General features: G+C 36.3%; 1 protein-coding gene across 1 annotated transcript in view; it reads left to right on the top strand.

The window, feature by feature from the left end:
* GPRC6A (G protein-coupled receptor class C group 6 member A) overlaps nt 1-18,850 on the top strand; it is a 30,425-nt gene extending 11,575 nt beyond the window's left edge. The window contains exons 2-6 of the mRNA XM_002817278.5: nt 1,525-1,828; nt 4,157-4,993; nt 10,569-10,781; nt 15,142-15,265; nt 17,736-18,850. Coding sequence (XP_002817324.4) covers nt 1,525-1,828; nt 4,157-4,993; nt 10,569-10,781; nt 15,142-15,265; nt 17,736-18,850 — 2,593 coding nt within the window. The remainder of the gene's footprint in view (nt 1-1,524; nt 1,829-4,156; nt 4,994-10,568; nt 10,782-15,141; nt 15,266-17,735) is intronic.
* The last annotated feature ends 660 nt before the right edge of the window (nt 18,851-19,510 follow it).

Raw genomic sequence — 19,510 nt, 5'->3', positions numbered from 1 at the left:
TTTTGCTGACGACTTGGGATGCCAAGTAAGCCAGTCTCTGAGCCCAAGTGGTGTTAGCAATGGGCTAAGTACGCCCATAATTTTGTCCCAGGGCAGTATACACTGGCACCAGTGTTAGGTCAAACCAGGCCAATTCTTGGGCCTCCAGGTGCCTTACTCAAATACTGGTAGTGGAAGCCATGGAACCAGCAGGTTGGTGATTTATTGGGCTCTTGGGACACTTGTGTGGCATGCATAATGGCAATGGCAGTGACAGGATGACCCTCTGAGTCCTGAGTGGTGCTCGCTAATGTTGGTTGTGCCAATGATGAGCTGGGCTTACTTCTCTTTTTTAATTGAAATTGTAATGTTAAAATTAAAATTTTAATTAAATTAAAATTTCTTAATTAAATTTAAAATTTTAATAAAGAGGGATATTATTGTTCAGGGTTTTGATATTATACTTTCTTTTTAGTTCATTACATTTTGATAAATTAAGCTATTTGAATACTACTATTTGTCATTGCAAGCCATGGTTCACAATGACAAATAGTAATCTTCAAATAGTTTAACTTATTAATATATTTTTATTATTAATTACTTTATTCTTTTAGGGAGGGGAGAAGAGTATCTGGCCAAGAAGAAACAAGTGCAAAATTGGAATGTCCAAAGAATAGCAAAATATTTAATCTGGCTATATCAGTGAAGCAGAAGGAAACATAGTAAGAGATGCATTTGTAGAGATAGAACCATCTAAACATGGTTCACAATGACAAATAGTAATATTCAAATAGTTTAATTATCAAAACTTAATGAACTAAAAAGAAACTAGAATATCAAACCCTGAACAATAATATCCCCCTTTATTCATTTTAAAAACATGTATTGAACCCTTATTATATATTAGGCACTATTTGTAATATCTTGTATATAGCGGTGGATGAAATAAACTTAACAGTAAATCTGTAATCAGACAACTCAGTGCTCTGGAATAATCACAAATCAAGATGTATAAAAAATGTCCTCTGAATGTGGAAATAGCTATGTCTCAGAACTAAAAATAAGGCACTTTATCTAGGAGCAGGCTATTAGGCTTTAACCAAAGCTGTTTAAATGTAATTCTTAAGAGTCTTATTTATCTGGTTTCCAATTGCACAGACTAGAACCAGAAAACTAAAAGACAGGCTTATGAGTCTAAAAAGCAAGCATTTTGACAGCAATAAAATGCTGATCTCTAACTACAAAAAGGAACAAAAATCAAACACATCTTCATATTGCAGTGTTCAAAATGATCAAAACATTCATCAAGAAAATGTTAAATCATGTAGCATAGACTCCTTTTAAGAAACTGTGGGTTCTTATATTACCCTTCATACCTTCATAAATATTATCATGAAAAATTGTTTTTAAATAAAATTTAGATCATTTAAGAGATAAGCTTCACTCATCCAGAAATTGTTATGAGGAGATGTAGGCAAAATGAGATACAGCCATGTCCATAGAAGAGTTATGTTCTGATTTCAAAAAATACTTGTTTCCCAACAGCTTTGAAATATCAGTCTTTCTTCAAACTCTTGCCATGATACACAGCATTGAGATGATCAACAACTCAACACTATTATCTGGAGTCAAACTGGGGTATGAAATCTATGACACTTGTACAGAAGTCACAGTGGCAATGGCAGCCACTCTGAGGTTTCTTTCTAAATTCAACTGGTCCAGAGAAACTGTGGAGTTTAAGTGTGACTATTCCAGCTACATGCCAAGAGTTAAGGCTGTCATAGGTTCTGGGTACTCAGAAATAACTATGGCTGTCTCCAGGATGTTGAATTTACAGCTCATGCCACAGGTAGGTTTTGTGCTACCTCCATACATTGCTTTTGATCACATTTGTTATTATGAAAGGATCAGGGAAACCTGAGGAAACTAGTTAGGGAGTCACTTTAACTTTTCTTTCTCTTTAGTTAAAGAAAGGATGCACACCATTACAGAGAGTATAGTGAAAAAGTACTAAGGGAGTAATTACCCCTCAGTCTATCAGGTCTAGTTTCTGACCGTTTTCAGCTTGATTTGTATAAGACACAAACATCTTCAGGCCTAAACTGCCTTGTTTCTAAAATAACATCAGTCACATGCTATGAAGAAACTAAAGAGACTGAGGAGTAAAGAGATAGAGAGGTCAAGGAAGACTTCTTGAGGAAGTGACATTTAGTCTCAAGCTTGAGTGAGGAGTGTCAAGGGAGGATGAGGGAGGGGAGAAAGAGTATCTGAGAAAGCAGCAAGTGCAAAGTTGGAATGCCCAAAGAATAGCAAAAAGGCCAATCTGGCTAGATCAGTTGAAGCAAAGGGAAACATAGTAAGAGATGCTTTTGCAGAGATAGGCAAAGCCTGGGTCATGTAGCATCTTGTAAGCCCTGGGACGGTTTGCATGTTGTTCTGAATATGATGGGAAGGCTTTGAGCAAAGACTGTAGAACTATTTATCTCCCTGGAATGCAAGCCAATAACCAGAGAGTAAGCAAAAACTTCTCTGAAAAAACAAATCAGATATCAGAGCACTGTGTACTAAGTTCTTGAACATCGCTCAGAGCCAATTAAGTCTCTGGCTTTCATTTTGAAATCACACTACTTTGTAACTCTCTATGTCACTGATTTCTAATCTTAAGGAAGAAGAGAAGCCAAAAGTTAGAAAAGAAAAAGGCTTATATTCAGATGATAAAGAAATGACCATCTGATAGAAGTGAGCAGACAGAAAATATATATATATAACATAATGAATGTGTATAAGAATTCAAAATATATAACATTTTGTAGGTAGAGTAAATAAATACATATACAAATAAAGACTATTAGCATTCCATTATATTATAGCCTAGTGACTGGTAATAAAAAATTTAATCCAAAGTGATTAAACAAAAAGAACTATTTATCAAATACATCAAAGATAAGGCTTTGGCTTAAAATTTCTAGACTATGTATGATACTAGTTAGGTGATACGTAAGGAAAGCAGACTATTTAACAACAACTGGCTAATGCAAAAATGCAATTTCTGTAATAGACAGCAGAAAAGGTAAGGGGACATTCCATGGGTAACACTAATTTTAAGAAAGCTCAGCTCTTAACAACGTGGCTGAGCATAGCAACATCAGGTACTTGGAAGGGAACTTAGGTTTACTGAAAGTCCACCATGTGCTCGTATCTATTTAAATTTTCTCCTTTAATCTTAGCAAGAATCTTACAACTTTACAGTAAAGAAACATTAAATAACGTTCCCAAATTTATTGGAGTTGGGATTCTAACAGTTTATCTGGTTCCCAAGCCTATTGTCTTTCCACCATACCACATGGCAGCTGCAAGTAGTTAAAAAAAAAAAAGAAGGAAAGAAAGAAAAGAAAAAGAAAAAAAAAAGAAATACTGAACAAGTGACATGTTACTATTGCATCTATAGAAGGTAATAATTCACCAAAGCTAAGAATCAGGCAAAACTTTGTGTACATTAAGTAGGTCATCCAAAAATGCTGATACTTATTTGACTAGATCAGGAGTCAGAAAATCACAGCCTGCAGACCAAATGTGGTTCTCATGCTATTGAGCTTTCAAGCTAAAAATAGTTTTTACATTTCTAAAAGGTTGTAACAAAAAAAGATATGACAGAGACTATACATGACCAAAAAACTTAAAATATTTTATATCTCATTCTTTACAGGAAAATTTTGCTGACCCCTGGACAAGATGATTATTTGACTGATTAACTTTACCTAGAATAAAATCACCCAAATTATGAATTAGACAAGATTTTGCACACACTGATGTTTCAAACTGCATTTTGCTTATATGATGGACTGCATTTTTCCATATTTACCTCTAAGTATTTAAATAATATCCACTCTTGGCCCTCGGCCAGAGATACAAGATAGATATAGAAGAATATAGAGGTGTAAATGGAAAATGAGATAGAGCCTGAATTCTCAGAGGGCCTATCCTAAACGAAATATGAAATAATTAGAAAGCCATGATTCTAAACCATCATCAGGGGCTAAGTAAGGAGAAGGATGAAAAAGACTAGAGAATTTAAGGAAAGTCATGAAAAGAAAGCAATCAAAGAAAGGAACACCTACTGTGAACAGTCACCTGGAGTTCATCAACACCATAACTGAAATATTCTGTCTATTTCCAGGTGGGTTATGAATCAACTGCAGAAATCCTGAGTGACAAAATTCGCTTTCCTTCATTTTTACGGACTGTGCCCAGTGACTTCCATCAAATTAAAGCAATGGCTCACCTGATTCAGAAATCTGGTTGGAACTGGATTGGCATCATAACCACAGATGATGACTATGGACGATTGGCTCTTAACACTTTTATAATTCAGGCTGAAGCAAATAATGTGTGCATAGCCTTCAAAGAGGTTCTTCCAGCCTTTCTTTCAGATAACACCATTGAAGTCAGAATCAATCAGACACTGGAGAAAATCATTTTAGAAGCCCAGGTTAATGTCATTGTGGTATTTCTGAGGCAATTCCATGTTTTTGATCTCTTCAATAAAGCCATTGAAATGAATATAAATAAGATGTGGATTGCTAGTGATAATTGGTCAACTGCCACCAAGATTACCACCATTCCTAATGTTAAAAAGATTGGCAAAGTTGTGGGGTTTGCCTTTAGAAGAGGGAATATATCCTCTTTCCATTCCTTTCTTCAAAATCTGCACTTGCTTCCCAGTGACAGTAACAAACTCTTACATGAATATGCCATGCATTTATCTGCCTGCGCGTATGTCAAGGACACTGATTTGAGTCAATGCATTTCCAATCATTCTCAAAGGACTTTGGCCTACAAGGCTAACAAGGCTATAGAAAGGAAATTCGTCATGAGAAATGACTTCCTCCGGGACTATGCTGAGCCAGGACTCATTCATAGCATTCAGCTTGCAGTGTTTGCCCTTGGTTATGCCATTCGAGATCTGTGTCAAGCTCGTGACTGTCAGAACCCCAACGCCTTTCAACCATGGGAGGTACTAACTCACACATCCAAGAAAAACCCTCCTACCATCATTTTCCCCATTTCCTCCCTTGTTTTAATTTGCAAAGATTTATATTAATTGCTCTTAATCCTATTCCTTTTATAAATAGACACTTTCAGTGTTTAAATAACCAGCATTTCTATCATAGTGCCTTACTCTTGAAGATAACAGAGTTGTGTTTTATCTTCACTTCCTACTCTGACCTACCAAAGTTGTATTCTTTTATTTCTCACAAAAATTCTTTTGATGATGCTATTTTCCTTGAGTCATATAAATTATCGCTTTTAAATGCTCTTAAAAAACACAAGAGTTAGAGCAGACATATTTAATAATCCTTTTGTTTTTTACTAAATATTGATGGATGAGGAAACTAAAGCTGGGAAGTACCAGAAATACAACTGCAGTCTGGGTCTTCTGACTCCACCTTCCTTGCTTTTCACTGTCTTTGGTGGTTTATAATCCCAACATCTATAGTTAAGACTCTCAGTTAGGATGGAGGTAGAGTAAATAAATATATATACACATATGTATATGTGTATATGTATACACGTAAAGGACTTGGACTCCAGTCTTCTTCAAAGGAATGTTGTTAGGTCAATTATGATATTCCAGGTTTAAAGAAACCAGCAATTGTGTGTAAAAGAACATTTTCCCTTTCTTCTCTTTGATCAGTTTGGGGAAACTTAAAATTTAATATGGCTTTAATTTAGTGAGAATTTTCCATTGTGCTTTCTCAAATGCTCTTGAACAAGGCATTGAAAAGTAAATTGCTTCTTTTAATAATGATGTTTTACTCATTAGAAATAAATTTCTCAATAATATGTATTCAAAGACAAACTTGTATGTCCTGAGGCAGAATCATGTTACAAAATATATATATTTAAAATTTGTAAGAGAAAAGAAGGTAAAAGAAACGAGACAATTCTTCTGATCATACAAGTGGGTATCTAGAATAGGTTTTTTCGACTTTTGTCATTTTTTTTTTTACTTTAAACACCCAAAACTACCATCTCCAAGGTCTGATATGACCAGTTAACATTTGGGAGGATCATGCAATGGTGGGAGGGTGTTTCAAATTGCTCACTTTTAAACTACTTTTCACCTTATGAATACAAAGCCAAAAATCTAATAAGGAGGTAAAACTAGAGATTAGGACCTTTTCTCAAGTGCAAACACTCTTTTAATATATATATAGTTGTCTGATGACTTTAAGACACCTATATGAAAACATTCTCTTTGTAGTATAAAACTTTAATGCTGGTGGTAAAAACCATAAATTATCTTTTTTAGATCATCATTATTCACTATATTCCAAGTTCAGTACAATGTTTTCTAACATATTTCAAGGCTTTTGGCCTGGTGCACTGCAGAAAAACAGTTTTAATTTTTAAAATTAGACTACAATAATAATACCACCACATAGAATTTTAGAAATAAGAGATTGAGAAAGAGAAATAGAGAACAGTTGTGGAGACAGATGACATAAAGTGGAGCGGGGGGCAGTTATATAAAGAACCTCATAAGGACAAAGAAATGCAAATAGCAAGAGTTATTCACCCCCTGAAGATCTGGGGAAAAATAGAGAAAGTATTTTAAATTAGGAATAAGTCTCAAACACTTTGAGGATAAGATTTGAGAAGAAATTATCTAAGCAGAGTCTCCTAAAATGTTTTATTTAAACACTAGGAGCCTAGAGTCATTCTTTTTGCCCTCAGAGCCTGTTAATCTAGAAACAAGCAGAAACAGATTAGAAAGGAAGAACAGGGAGGTGACTGGCTCCTTTGATCATGACGTGAGTGAGCCACATCAAGTCAGTGCTAGAGTCAGTAAGACAAACAATACAAAGAGTTATTCTTTTATAAAGAAATTTCTGTAGACTTAAACTTTAAAGATCAGCAACATTTAGGGTCCCTAGTCAATGATACATTCTTATGGATTACTTTGTACCCTAGCAAAATTCACTAATATTTAAATAGCACTTTCTAAATGATTTTAGATGCAAATAATTTTAAAGGGGTTAATTTTTCCCAGTGTTTGAGGATAGCACTTATTTTGGCCCTATATGTGGTCATATTTGTGAGCCATACTCAGGGACAGCAGTCGTGCTTGTTTTACTTCAGCAGATTTTTAATGTTCCTCAGATGTGTGTGGAGGACACCACCTCCTTGCTCTGACTAGTGATTTCGTTTTTTTTTTGTTTTGTTTTCCTTTACTTCTGATGATATATAAGGTAGTAAGTGATATATGAGAAATGAAAGAATGTCTAATAGTTGAACTTCTATTCATATATTTATTTAGCAAATGTTTGGTGTCTCAATGTTTGAGGCAGTGTGTTGTGTGGTGAAGATATACAGAGAACAGGACAGAATTCCTTCCCTAAAGGAATTATCTGTCCATTGATATATACAATCAAACAATTAAGAGGCTGATTACAATGCAGGATGGTGCATTATAGTGTTTCACATAAACACAAGATGGCAGAGAAGTATATAAGTGAGACAGCTAATCCAGTATTAACAATTCAGAGAACATTCTCCAAAAAACATGACCTCTATGTGAATGCAAGGAAGGGTAGCAGTTAGCCAGAACAGAAATATTCCAGCAAAGTCCCAGAAAAGGGAGAAAAGAAAGTACAGCATCTTTAGGAAGCAGGAAATCATGGCATATGACTGGAGTCTTGCATGAGAGCTGTAATGGACTAACTGAATGAGTTAGTGAAAGACATATTCTTAGAGTCTTGTCCATCAGGGCATCTCAAACTTTGATGTGCAGTTGAATTTCCTGGGAATCTTATCATCATGTTAATTCAGTGGTTCCACAGTGGGATTGAAAAGTCTACATTTTTAACAATGTCCCAGATGCTGCTGATACTGCTAGTATAGGGACTGCCCCTTAAATGGAAATGTTGCAAACTATGTTCAAAGCTTTGAACTTGACAGAGGATAGGGCAGCTAATTAAAGACATTTTCAGGCAGGAGAGTGATATGATATTTTTTCCATCCAAGGTGAATTGATTAGAGGGACACAAGACTGAAGGAAGAAACACCAATATGGTTAATCAGACATAAGATAAGAATGCCTACAGGTATGACAATAAGGATGAAAAGATGTATACATGGATATTTAAGAGAGAGGATGAAGAGCATTTGGAGATCGATTGGATGTAAATGATGACAGAGAGCATCAAAAATGTTGCAGATGATTCCAATATTGGACAACTGGTGTCATTTGTCAAGCTGGAAACAGAGAAAAGTGGAGGTCTGGTGGGAGTAAGAAATATTTAGCATTCCATTTTGGAGATGTTGAATTTGATGAATTTATGAGACATGTATTAGTAAGTGTAGCAAGGTAGTTGCATATTAGTCCAGAAGTCAAGAGAGACATGAGAGTAATTTTTGGCATGGTAAGATAATAATAACTAATAATTTTTAAAACATATGGTTCTAGATATTGATATACACCACCTCTAATCTTTATAAAATATGGTAGGCCGACAGGACTCATCTTCCTTAAATTCCATCTTGAAGAAGTGGTAAGAAGAAGTGTTTCTAGTGACCAAGACTTGTCAGAGTTTAGAGATGGAGGGAACCTTAACAGTAAAGACCTGTCCCGTGGTGATTCACACAGTTAGCAATGAAACTGCTGCCCCAGCCTTAGATCAATGTGTTTTCTGCTACACAATGGAAAACTTCACAAAAGAAGATATAGTCTGGGCATCAGGACACAGATGCAAGGATGTTTCCTCTGCTCTTCTCTAACTTAGCCATGAAGATACCTCTTTCCACAGTAATCTTACTTACGGAGGTAGAGCTAGCATCAGCACAGTTAGGACAATGGAAAACAATATCAAGCATATCACTTTAATTGGTGTGATTCCTGGTCATGTGTGCTTAAAAACTGGGCATTATCATACATAGGTGAATAAGATAATAATTGAAATGAAAATCCCATTCTCTAAATTTTTAGTGTCAATTGATAGTGAATTTCAGAGTCTCCATGAAAATTTTTAAAAATGATGTGAAAAAGCAGTTAACAGCTTAATAACTGGAGTGTTAATGTTTAAGATTTACCTTACTTCAAAACAAATGTTTTATTATATTTAATGAGTAATGAAAACACTGTTGTATTTGCTTCCACTCTGTTTCCTGTAAGAACAAGCATAAAATTGTGGAAGTTTATTTACATTATACAATTTTATGATTATTTACAGAACAAATACGTGTCAGAACTTTAGCCTATAAAGCCTAATTAAGCACAGGAAAAAAGAGGTAGAAATTATACTTCAAACACTTGTGTGGAAGAGGATGTGCTCCCTAAAGAACTGAGTTACTGGGGTTTACAGGTATATATTGCTTAAGGAAAGAACAGAAGAAACAAACCAGTCAACAGATAGAAGTGAGAATATTGGAGGTAGGCCCTTGCATATTCTTTTATTTTTGTTCTCTCCTCTTTTTTTTCTTCCAGGAAATTGCTAGAATAAAATTTTGTTAGTGAATTCCACCATGTTAGATCTGATATCCTGCTTCTTTAAAGTAACACTAATTAATTGATATCCATTAAAAGAGGTAAGAAATCTGTGGTGACATAAATACACACACGTAGAGATTCTGCTAAAGTAACATTTCTCATTGACGTTACCATCATAGCTAATCTATTCACTTGAAAATATAACTTATTTTTTATATTCTATTGACAAAAAATTGAAACACTCATAAAACGTTAACTCAAAAGAAATAGAATAGAATAATTGTCTTCAAATAGAATAATTTCTGCCTTATTCTATAGATTTTATACCCAACAAAAGCCACATAGAACCATAGATTTAGATAATAAATGGGCCATTATGAAAGCATTCGGAGAGGATATTTACTTGGCATACATATATATTAAGTTAATGGTGAAGCCAGAACAGCAGCCTGTTTCCCTACCTTCCAGCCTATTGTTCTTCCACTACAGCACAACCTCAATATGGCTACCCCATTTGTAAACAAAATATTTTTTGTCCTAACTCTATAGTATACAAGTTCTCACTGTACAAATTGGGTAGCAAGACAGGTAATTTATCCTTATATTTCTTTCTTCTCAAGTTAAAAAATAAATCATTTTGTGAATTAGCTTAGAAATATAATTTAGAGATCACTTTACTACATAATCATTGAAACAAACTTAAGAACCATTGGAGATAATAAGATAGAAAGTAATTGTACCTGTCAAGATTGCATTGATGAGAGACAGAACCAGAGTTAGATCCCAGGTATCTATACCAGGGGACCTATTCTAAAATTCTGTAGGATAAACGAAGATACTTAGAAACAACCATCTATAGAAATTAACTTGCTTTCCCAAATGTATATAGCAAAAGTTAGGCAGAAATGAGGCTAGAACCCAAGTGAAATTCATTCTCAAATTGTTGCCAGATAGTTAAGAATTCTGCAACCAGTGATTTATAATCTTTTTTCCCTCATTTTTAAGTGATATGCTTTACAAGGCAGTGTTATCATTAGAATAACGGATACATTTGCAACATTTATTTTAAGTGCTTATTTCTGTTTTTATTTTTTTATAGTTACTTGGTGTGCTAAAAAATGTGACATTCACTGATGGATGGAATTCATTTCATTTTGATGCTCATGGGGATTTAAATACTGGATATGATGTTGTGCTCTGGAAGGAGATCAATGGACACATGACTGTCACTAAGATGGCAGAATATGACCTACAGAATGATGTCTTCATCATCCCAGATCAGGAAACAAAAAATGAGTTCAGGAATCTTAAGGTAATCTTGTTGTAGGCCGTTTTGTAGCACTCAAAGCAATTGGTACCTCAACTGCAAAAGTCCTTGGCCCCCTCTCTTCATCATACTCATCTGGCCAAACACAATCCCTGTTAATCAAGTTTCTGCCTAATTAGTGTAGCTCCTATTTAGCTGAAGTTGGCAAAAGAGGAAAGAAAAAGAAAGAAAGAAAGAGAGAGAGAGAGAGGGAGGGAGGGAGAGAGAGAAAGAAAGAAGGAAAGAAAGAAAGAAAGAAGGAAAGAAAGAAAGAGAAAGAAAGAAAGAGGAGAGAGAGAAAGAGGAAGGAAGGAAGGAAGGGAGGGAGGGAGGAAGGGAGGAAGGGAGGAAGGGAGAGAGAAAGAAGGAAAGAAAGAAAGAGAAAGAAAGAAAAGAAAAGAAAAGAGAGAGAGGGAGGGAGGGAGGGGAGGGGAGGGGAGATTGCTGACTGGTCTCATTTTAAATTTATGATCTCTAGCCTCCAGTGGGCTCTTAATTCTTCAGGGCAATCAGATTATTGCCCTAGTTCATGAACTCACCTTCCTAGATGGCTATTTTATGCCTTCTCTTCTCTCCTCTGAGATCAGTACATCTTTCCTGTTCTCATTTCAGTTAACTCTATTTCCTGTTCTAACAAAACTGAAACATCAGAAGAGAATTCCAGTGGCCCCTGCCACCACATCTGTGCCAGTACCCCTGCCTTCCATCTGGCACTATAGACAGACTGTCTGTGCTCCTAGTCAAGGTCAGCTCCTCCACTTCACCTCTGGGTCCCAACCTCTTTCACATATTCAAAGACATTACTTGGTAATTTTATGCCCTCTCTCCTTTATTCTCAATCATTCTTTCTTCTACGTTATACACTTAATGAGATAAATAGTTTGTTATTTCTCTCATCTTAAAACAAACAAACAAAGAACCTCTGTTGTTCCCCCAAGTCTATCTTTGTATACTCTATTTCTCTTTACAGTAAAACTCCGTGAAACAGTTGAATACATTTAATGGCCCCAATTTCTCTCCTCCCATACTCTTTTGAATCCTCTTCAATCCATCAAAATTGTTTCTGTCTAGCTCACCAAAGTTAATAAAGCCAAATATTATCATATATCACTTACCAGCTAATTATTCTCCCCTCAATGAAATATTTTATTTGTTTGTTTCCATGACACTACATTTCTTTGATTTTCTTCCTGTGTATCTGGCCACTAATTCTCTGTCTCCTTTGCTAGTTCCTCATCATTCACACTACCTCTAATCATTCAGGTGCCCAGGGCTCAGAACTGCTCCTCTTTTTATCTACACCTTTCCTTAGTGATCTTATCCAGGTTTGGGGCTTTAAATGATATCATTATGTGGGAGACTGATGACTACTAGATTTTTATCTTCTGACTTCTAACCCAAATAAATATACAACTGCCTAATTGACATCTCTACCTGGACGTGTAGCAGTCAACTTAAATCTCCAAAACAGAGCTGATATTCTCTCCCAACCTACTCACCTCTCAATAAACAGCAAACCCCTTCTCCTAGTTGCTCATGAGAAAACCTGCTGGGATTCTTGTCACCTCTCTTTCAGTCACGCTCCATAACCAACGAGTTTTACTTTCAAATTGTGTCCAGAACCTGACCACTTTTTACTACCTACTCTACTGCTGTTGCAATCACTTCTCACCCAGATTATTGAAAAAGGTTTTCTGCCTCCCCTCTTATTCCTTCAGTCTGTTTCTTTTTTTTTTTTTTCCAAGATGGATTCTTGCTCTGTCATCCAGGCTAGTATGCAGTGGTGGAATCTCGGCTCACTGCAGCTTCCGCCTCCCAGGTTCAAGCATTTCGCTGGTCTCAGCCTCTCGAGTAGCTGGGATTACAGGCGTGCGCCACCATGCCTGGCTAATTTTTGTATTTTTAGTACAGACGAGGTTTAACCATGTTGACCAGGCTAGTCTTGAACTCCTGACCTCGTGATCTGCCTGCCTCAGCCTCCTAAAGTGCTGGAATTACAGGCATAACCCACTGCGCTGGCCCCCTTCAGTCTGTTTTCAAAACAGAGACACAAGTGGTCCTGTAAAACATAGTGCTCTGCTCAGAATCCTTTGATGACATCCTATTTCTCTGAGAGTAAAAGCTGTGTCTTTAAAAATTCTACGCAACCTACCCCCAGTACCAACCTGACCTTATCTCCCACCCTCCCCTTACTCTACAGCCCTCCTGCGATCCCACAGGCTTTTCAGTCTCCCATGCATGCTTCCCTTCTCATAGCCCAAGGACTTTGCCCCTGCTATTTCCTTTGCCTATAATAATTTTCTCTGATGTTCATGTGGTTAATTTTCTTATTCCTTTCTGTCTTTCTAAAAAAATGTTACCACCTCAGTGTGGCCTTCCCTGGACACCTTATTTAAAAATTGCAACATCAACCAAGTAGTTCTTATTCACTGTCCTATCCTTATTTTTCTCCTTAGCACTTATAACTTTCTGTCATTCTGTACATTTTGCTTATTTTAACTCTGTCAGTCTTGTCAACTAGAACTTAAGTTCTATGAGCTAAATATTTGTGTTTCATTCCCCACTGTGGCTTCAACAATTAGAACAGTGCCTAACATATAGATAGGCACTCAACAAATATTTGGTGAATGAAAGAATGAACACAGTAATGCTGTAAACCATTTTCCTTAATCTGATTTCCCCTGGCTGTAAAAGTTTTAGTAAAGCAAGATATTTCTTTCTCGAAAGACAGAAACGTAGCCATTCTTCTGTGTTCTCAAACTTTCACTGTCATCATCTTCATTTTCCTTCCCATTATCCTCACAACTACATTACGAACCCAGCACTCTGCTAAACACTGTAACTCATACTGAAACTTTTAAAACATGCTCTGATTCATTTTCTTTTTGAATACAGAGATGGTTATTATTTTTGCAAGAAACACTGTTGTTATCAATACTTATCTCCAGACTGTAGGGAATTCTTAATGAAGAGAAGGTGACAGAATGACAGGTAATTATGTGAGGCTCTTAGTGACTAAATGGAAGAGGCTGACCACTACAAACAGAGAGACAAGTCTTCCTTTCTGATGGAGACACCTATAATTATTTCAAGGATACACTAAAAACCAACAATATCTGAAATCATTTAGGTCAGATTTCTGGATTTGTCAATTTGCAGGCTAGTTGGGGTATTGACATTTCTGTTAAGTCACCAGAACTCATAGTACAAAACATCAGATAATCCAAAATCAATTGAAATCTAAAGTAATCAGTACAGGATTTTAGACTATCTTTGCTCTTGATGCGGAGGAAGAGAGGGGACCCTAACAATGTCTAGCTTTATCTCGTAGTTAAATCCTTTTGTGTCCTCTGAGCACCCTCCAGGAGAGTAGATACTTTAAAAGTTTACCCTGGGGAATTCACAAGGCATATATACTGCCTGCTGAAAACCCAGGTCAGCAATAACTGGAGAGAAGAAGAAAACCAGTGCTTGCAGACCCAGGGCCTACTGAATCTTTTCTTTTCTCTCTCAGACAGATCATTTGCATCTTCCAGAGAAAGACTGGTTAGCTTAGTATTTCAATTGTGTTCCAGAGTAGGAAATAATGGATAAGAGAATCTTGAGACTCCTTTAACCATTCTGCTCTGCTCCAAGGGTAAAAGTGACATGACAAAGCAGATTTCTCTCACAAGATATGCCATGAGAAAGGGACTATGAATGGAGAATAATAACATAGCTGAAATGCAAAGAATTACTAGCTAATTCTTTGCTAGTATCACATGCTAGAACACTGCATGTGATTCAAATTGTGACATTCAAATTATAACTTGAATTCTCAAGATTATTTAAATCGTATATATTTAGGGCTGTCTTTTAAATCTAATATTCTAATATTAAATTAGAATATTAAATTTTAAATTTTATTTTAAACTCAAAATGTTTGTTTTTTTTATTTTTTAGAATTAGACAGGACATGCTCCTTGACAGCATGATAAGAACTTTCTTTTAAAGAATACAAAAATCTAGCCATTTGCTATTTTCTTATCTAGTGGAACCCTTCATTCAACATGGGATTGAAACTTTCCAAACCATCATTATTTTCTTTAGTTCTAGTACTATACATTTCTCCCTCTACTAGGGACTTTCTGAAAGGGCTAATTTCCATAATTTGCTTACAGAAGTTATTAATGCGACAAAAACTGTGTTCTTCGTGAAGCAGCTTCTCCATCTTAAAAGCCTGTTTACATTTCCCAAGATGGCAAAAAGATTCTATAATCCTATGAAAAGAACCCAAAATAGTATTTAGTAAATATATCTTTAAATTAAGCCAAGGATAATTCTTTTTACAAATTTACTTGTGATTTTTTTTTCACTTTTAATATAGCAAATTCAATCTAAATGCTCCAAGGAATGCAGTCCTGGGCAAATGAAGAAAACTACAAGAAGTCAACACATCTGTTGCTACGAATGTGAGAACTGTCCTGAAAATCACTACAGTAATCAGACAGGTAATTACAGTCACTCCACATGGACAGTGATACACCTGAATCATTCCTCTTAGGCTTTTTTTTTTCTTTGCATGAATTTTATTTTGGTTTGTTTTTCATTTCAAAAAATTTAAAAAGCTTCCCATGCTCCTGTGAAATTAAATTCCAGTGAAATTTCATTTTATCTTGGAATTTGCTCTATTATGTCAACAGGTGCACAGCCAATAAATAATAGAGATGTAAAAGTTACTTTACTTCCAAGGGAAAATGTTATCGCTTCGCTCATATTTTTTAAAGTATGCAACTCTTAAAGTGAGGCAAGTTCTCTGTCAATTTTGTCCATGTATCCCTATACAGATGTGCTTGGCTTGTAACTGAGGTACAAAAAAAATACAAATAAGTATATGTTGAATTAACATAATAGAAACCCAGAGGCACCCGGAGTTAAGAAACAGGTGTGCACATCCTGGCACTCTTATTATTTCTACCAAGAAGCAAAAGTTAAACCTAAAAGAAACTTCTGTGAGACAAGGGACCAACTATCGACAGGGATGAGATGCTAGTAAATGACTGTTTCCCAACCCTATCTTTAAAAATTTCACAAGATGAAAGCAAAATACACAAATTAAAGTACAAGAGTGAGGTCAGAAGCCGTAGGAGCCTAAAAAGAAACTATGAGCACTTTCCCTGGAGTTAAGGCTAATTTAAAAGCATCAGATTTCGTTGTTTATTAGAGCATTCCCATTCATCTTGTAGAAAAGCTGAGAACTCCGGAACTGGAATAGTCCCCAAATGCCTATTCTTTTTGCTTATTGGCTTCAAGGAAAGAAGTATACCAATGTAAATATTCCAAGATTCATGTTCTGTTATTGTGTCACCAAAAAAATGCCATTTATTCCAACCTGAGAGTATCAGAACTTTATATGTATCTGCATTTTATTATCTCACATTTAAAATTTTCCCATTCCTTGGTATGTTTAATAATGTTTATATTAGTGGAATTGAGCATTTAAATGATCAATAAATAAAAATGCTATACGACTGCCTAAAAATTAGATAATTAGGGAGGGAGTTTTTCAGGCAACATGGTAACTAGCAACTCTCTTCCAAGTGAGAGAAATACAACACCAAGGAGTATGTAACATTTATTTTCCATAAAGATGTACAGGTCTCTTTAAAGGCTGTATCTGGGTTTTCTTTTGGTAACCAGGGTAAGTCGCTTCCAAGAACAAATGGAGAAATGTAGAAGACTGAAGACAACTTGGAGGATAAGCTAGGAGTTAGGAAAGCCTAAAAGGATACCATCTGCTGTTCCTCTCTATGTCTCTAACACACAGCTCTCATACCTAGATGAGGGCAGTAAATGTCCACTGGACAAATGAAATGACAGACACTAGCAACTGTGATTACAGGGAAAACAGAAAAGAACAGACATTTTTAGGGGAATAGAGTTCGGAAAGAGGAGGAGGCTGGAAGGGTCATGAAGTTTATAAACAGAAATACAACCTTACTTTGAGGTTAATAAAGAAGAGAACACAAAATTTTAAAGAGTTGTACAGGCTGTGGGGTGTAATCAGATGAATGCCCTGACAGACGCCCTTTGGTTGCAGCTGGGACTCACCAATTTTGGGTGGCTGGAATGGGGAGCAAATGTAATATCACTTCTAGAGACGCAACTCTAACATCAACTATTTGTGCTGCCCTGCAGCCAGAATCAGCATAAATACTTTTCAAAGTTATCACTTAACAGTGCGAGAGGCTCCAATTTACCCACTACTTGGAAAAAAAAATAAACTTTAATTCTTCATCAATTGCCATCGATTACAATTTTGCATTATCTCACTTTTAGAAAGAGACTTCAAGCTTTTAGAGTGACCTAGCTATATTGCTTCTGCTTTTAAAAGAATTGCACCCTTATTCATGATAGCAACTCCCATACATTGAGGGTCTACTACGTGTAATGGTCTGTGTGAGGCATTTTACATTTATTATCTCATTGAGTACGGCATCCCAATAAGGCAGAGCCTTTTCATTTTATTATTTTTTGAGATATGGGAGATTCTGAAATAGGCTCAGAAAGTTCAGTCAGTTTGTTCAAGTTTACAGGAATTATAAGTGGAAGAGATAAGAAAAGCTACGTCCGATTCCAAAACCTTATTCTTAAGAGTGCTGGAACCATCATCTATAATAGCAAATGCATAAGAAGCTAGCATCTATTCTGAGTATATACATTTCCTAAACATTCACAATCCAGCTGGCTTTTTTTCTTTCTCTTTTTTCTCTTTCTTTTCCTTTATCCTCACTTTTACCCTTTCTCTCTCACTTTCTTTGAGTTTGAGCATGTCTTATTTTAATAAGTAACCAATGTAACAGTCGTCTATATCTATTCTCTAGTCAGAACTATTACAGAAGACGAATCTCATTTGTAGTATTGTGGACTATCACCTAGTTTAAATGTTGACAATGTAACTGCGTCTCCTCTGTCTTTTAGATATGCCTCACTGCCTTTTATGCAACAACAAAACTCACTGGGCCCCTGTTAGGAGCACTATGTGCTTTGAAAAGGAAGTGGAATATCTCAACTGGAATGACTCCTTGGCCATCCTGGTCCTGATCCTCTCCCTACTGGGAATCATATTTGTTCTGGTTGTTGGCATAATATTTACAAGAAACCTGAACACACCTGTTGTGAAATCAGCCGGGGGATTAAGAGTCTGCTATGTGATCCTTCTCTGTCATTTCCTCAATTTTGCCAGCACGAGCTTTTTCATTGGAGAACCACAAGACTTCACATGTAAAACCAGGCAGACACTGTTTGGAGTGAGCTTTACTCTCTGCATCTCCTGCATTTTGACGAAGTCCCTGAAAATTTTGCTAGCCTTCAGCTTTGATCCCAAATTGCAGAAATTTCTGAAGTGCCTCTATAGACCGATCCTTATTATCTTCACTTGCACGGGCATCCAGGTTGTCATTTGCACACTCTGGCTAATCTTTGCAGCACCTACTGTAGAGGTGAATGTCTCCTTGCCCAGAGTCATCATCCTGGAGTGTGGGGAGGGATCCATACTTGCATTTGGCACCATGCTGGGCTACATTGCCATCCTGGCCTTCATTTGCTTCATATTTGCTTTCAAAGGCAGAAAATTACCTGAGAATTACAATGAAGCCAAATTCATTACATTTGGCCTGCTCATTTACTTCATAGCTTGGATCACATTCATCCCTATCTATGCTACCACATTTGGCAAATATGTACCAGCTGTGGAGATTATCGTCATATTAATATCTAACTATGGAATCCTGTGTTGCACATTCTTCCCCAAATGCTATGTTATTATTTGTAAGCAAGAGATTAACACAAAGTCTGCCTTTCTCAAGATTATCTACAGTTATTCTTTCCATAGTGTGAGCAGCATTGCCCTGAGTCCTGCTTCACTGGACTCCATGAGCAGCAATATCACAATGACCAATCCCAGCTCTAGTGGCAAGTCTGCAACCCGGCAGAAAAAGAAAGATCTTCAGGCACAAGCATTTGCACACATATGCAGGGAAAATGCCACAAGTGTATCTAAAACTTTGCCTCGAAAAAGAATTTCAAGTATATGAATAAGCCTTAGGCGATGCCACATTCCAGAATAAAATGTTTCCAGGGTCTTTGCATCTAAGATATGCATTTACTTTCCCAACAAATATGTCATATATATTTCCTTGCCACCATCTTTACCAAGTTTTAGTTGAACAGTCACTCTGCTCAATCACCTATTTAACAAATAAAATTGAGCCTTCAGCCTGAAACTCCCTTCATTTCCTACCTTTTTCATTGGTCTCCATCTTTACCTGCTTCCTCTTAGGCACATCGTTAAAGACTTCTATTCAAAGTTGTCCCATAATGTGTCATCCTTACTCCATTCCCGACCACCTCTTCTCAAATCTCTTTGGATTCTCCTCTCTTGAGCATTTTTACTTTTCTTCCACTGTTCAGTGTAGTTGAACAAGCACTTGAGCAATTACTATGAACCCGGTGATATGCTAAATAATAAGGTACAAAAGCAGCAAGGTGTCATTGATGATCTCAAGGAGCTCAAAATCCAAGGAGAAACAGGAACATATCAACATCTTCAATCAGTGTGAGGAAGTCTATGATTATAATGTATATAGAGCTTTACAGTGGTATAGAGAAATGGCACTCAACCACACTGGGAGAGGATGGGAGGGCTTAAGAGAAGACTTTAAATAAAGAGTATGATGTTTAGGTGAAACCCCAAA

This window comes from Pongo abelii, chromosome 5 (genome assembly GCF_028885655.2).
Source record: "Pongo abelii isolate AG06213 chromosome 5, NHGRI_mPonAbe1-v2.0_pri, whole genome shotgun sequence".
Lineage (NCBI taxonomy): Eukaryota > Metazoa > Chordata > Mammalia > Primates > Hominidae > Pongo > Pongo abelii.
Note: the sequence above shows the minus strand (reverse complement) of the source record. Positions and strands in the feature narration are given on the sequence as shown.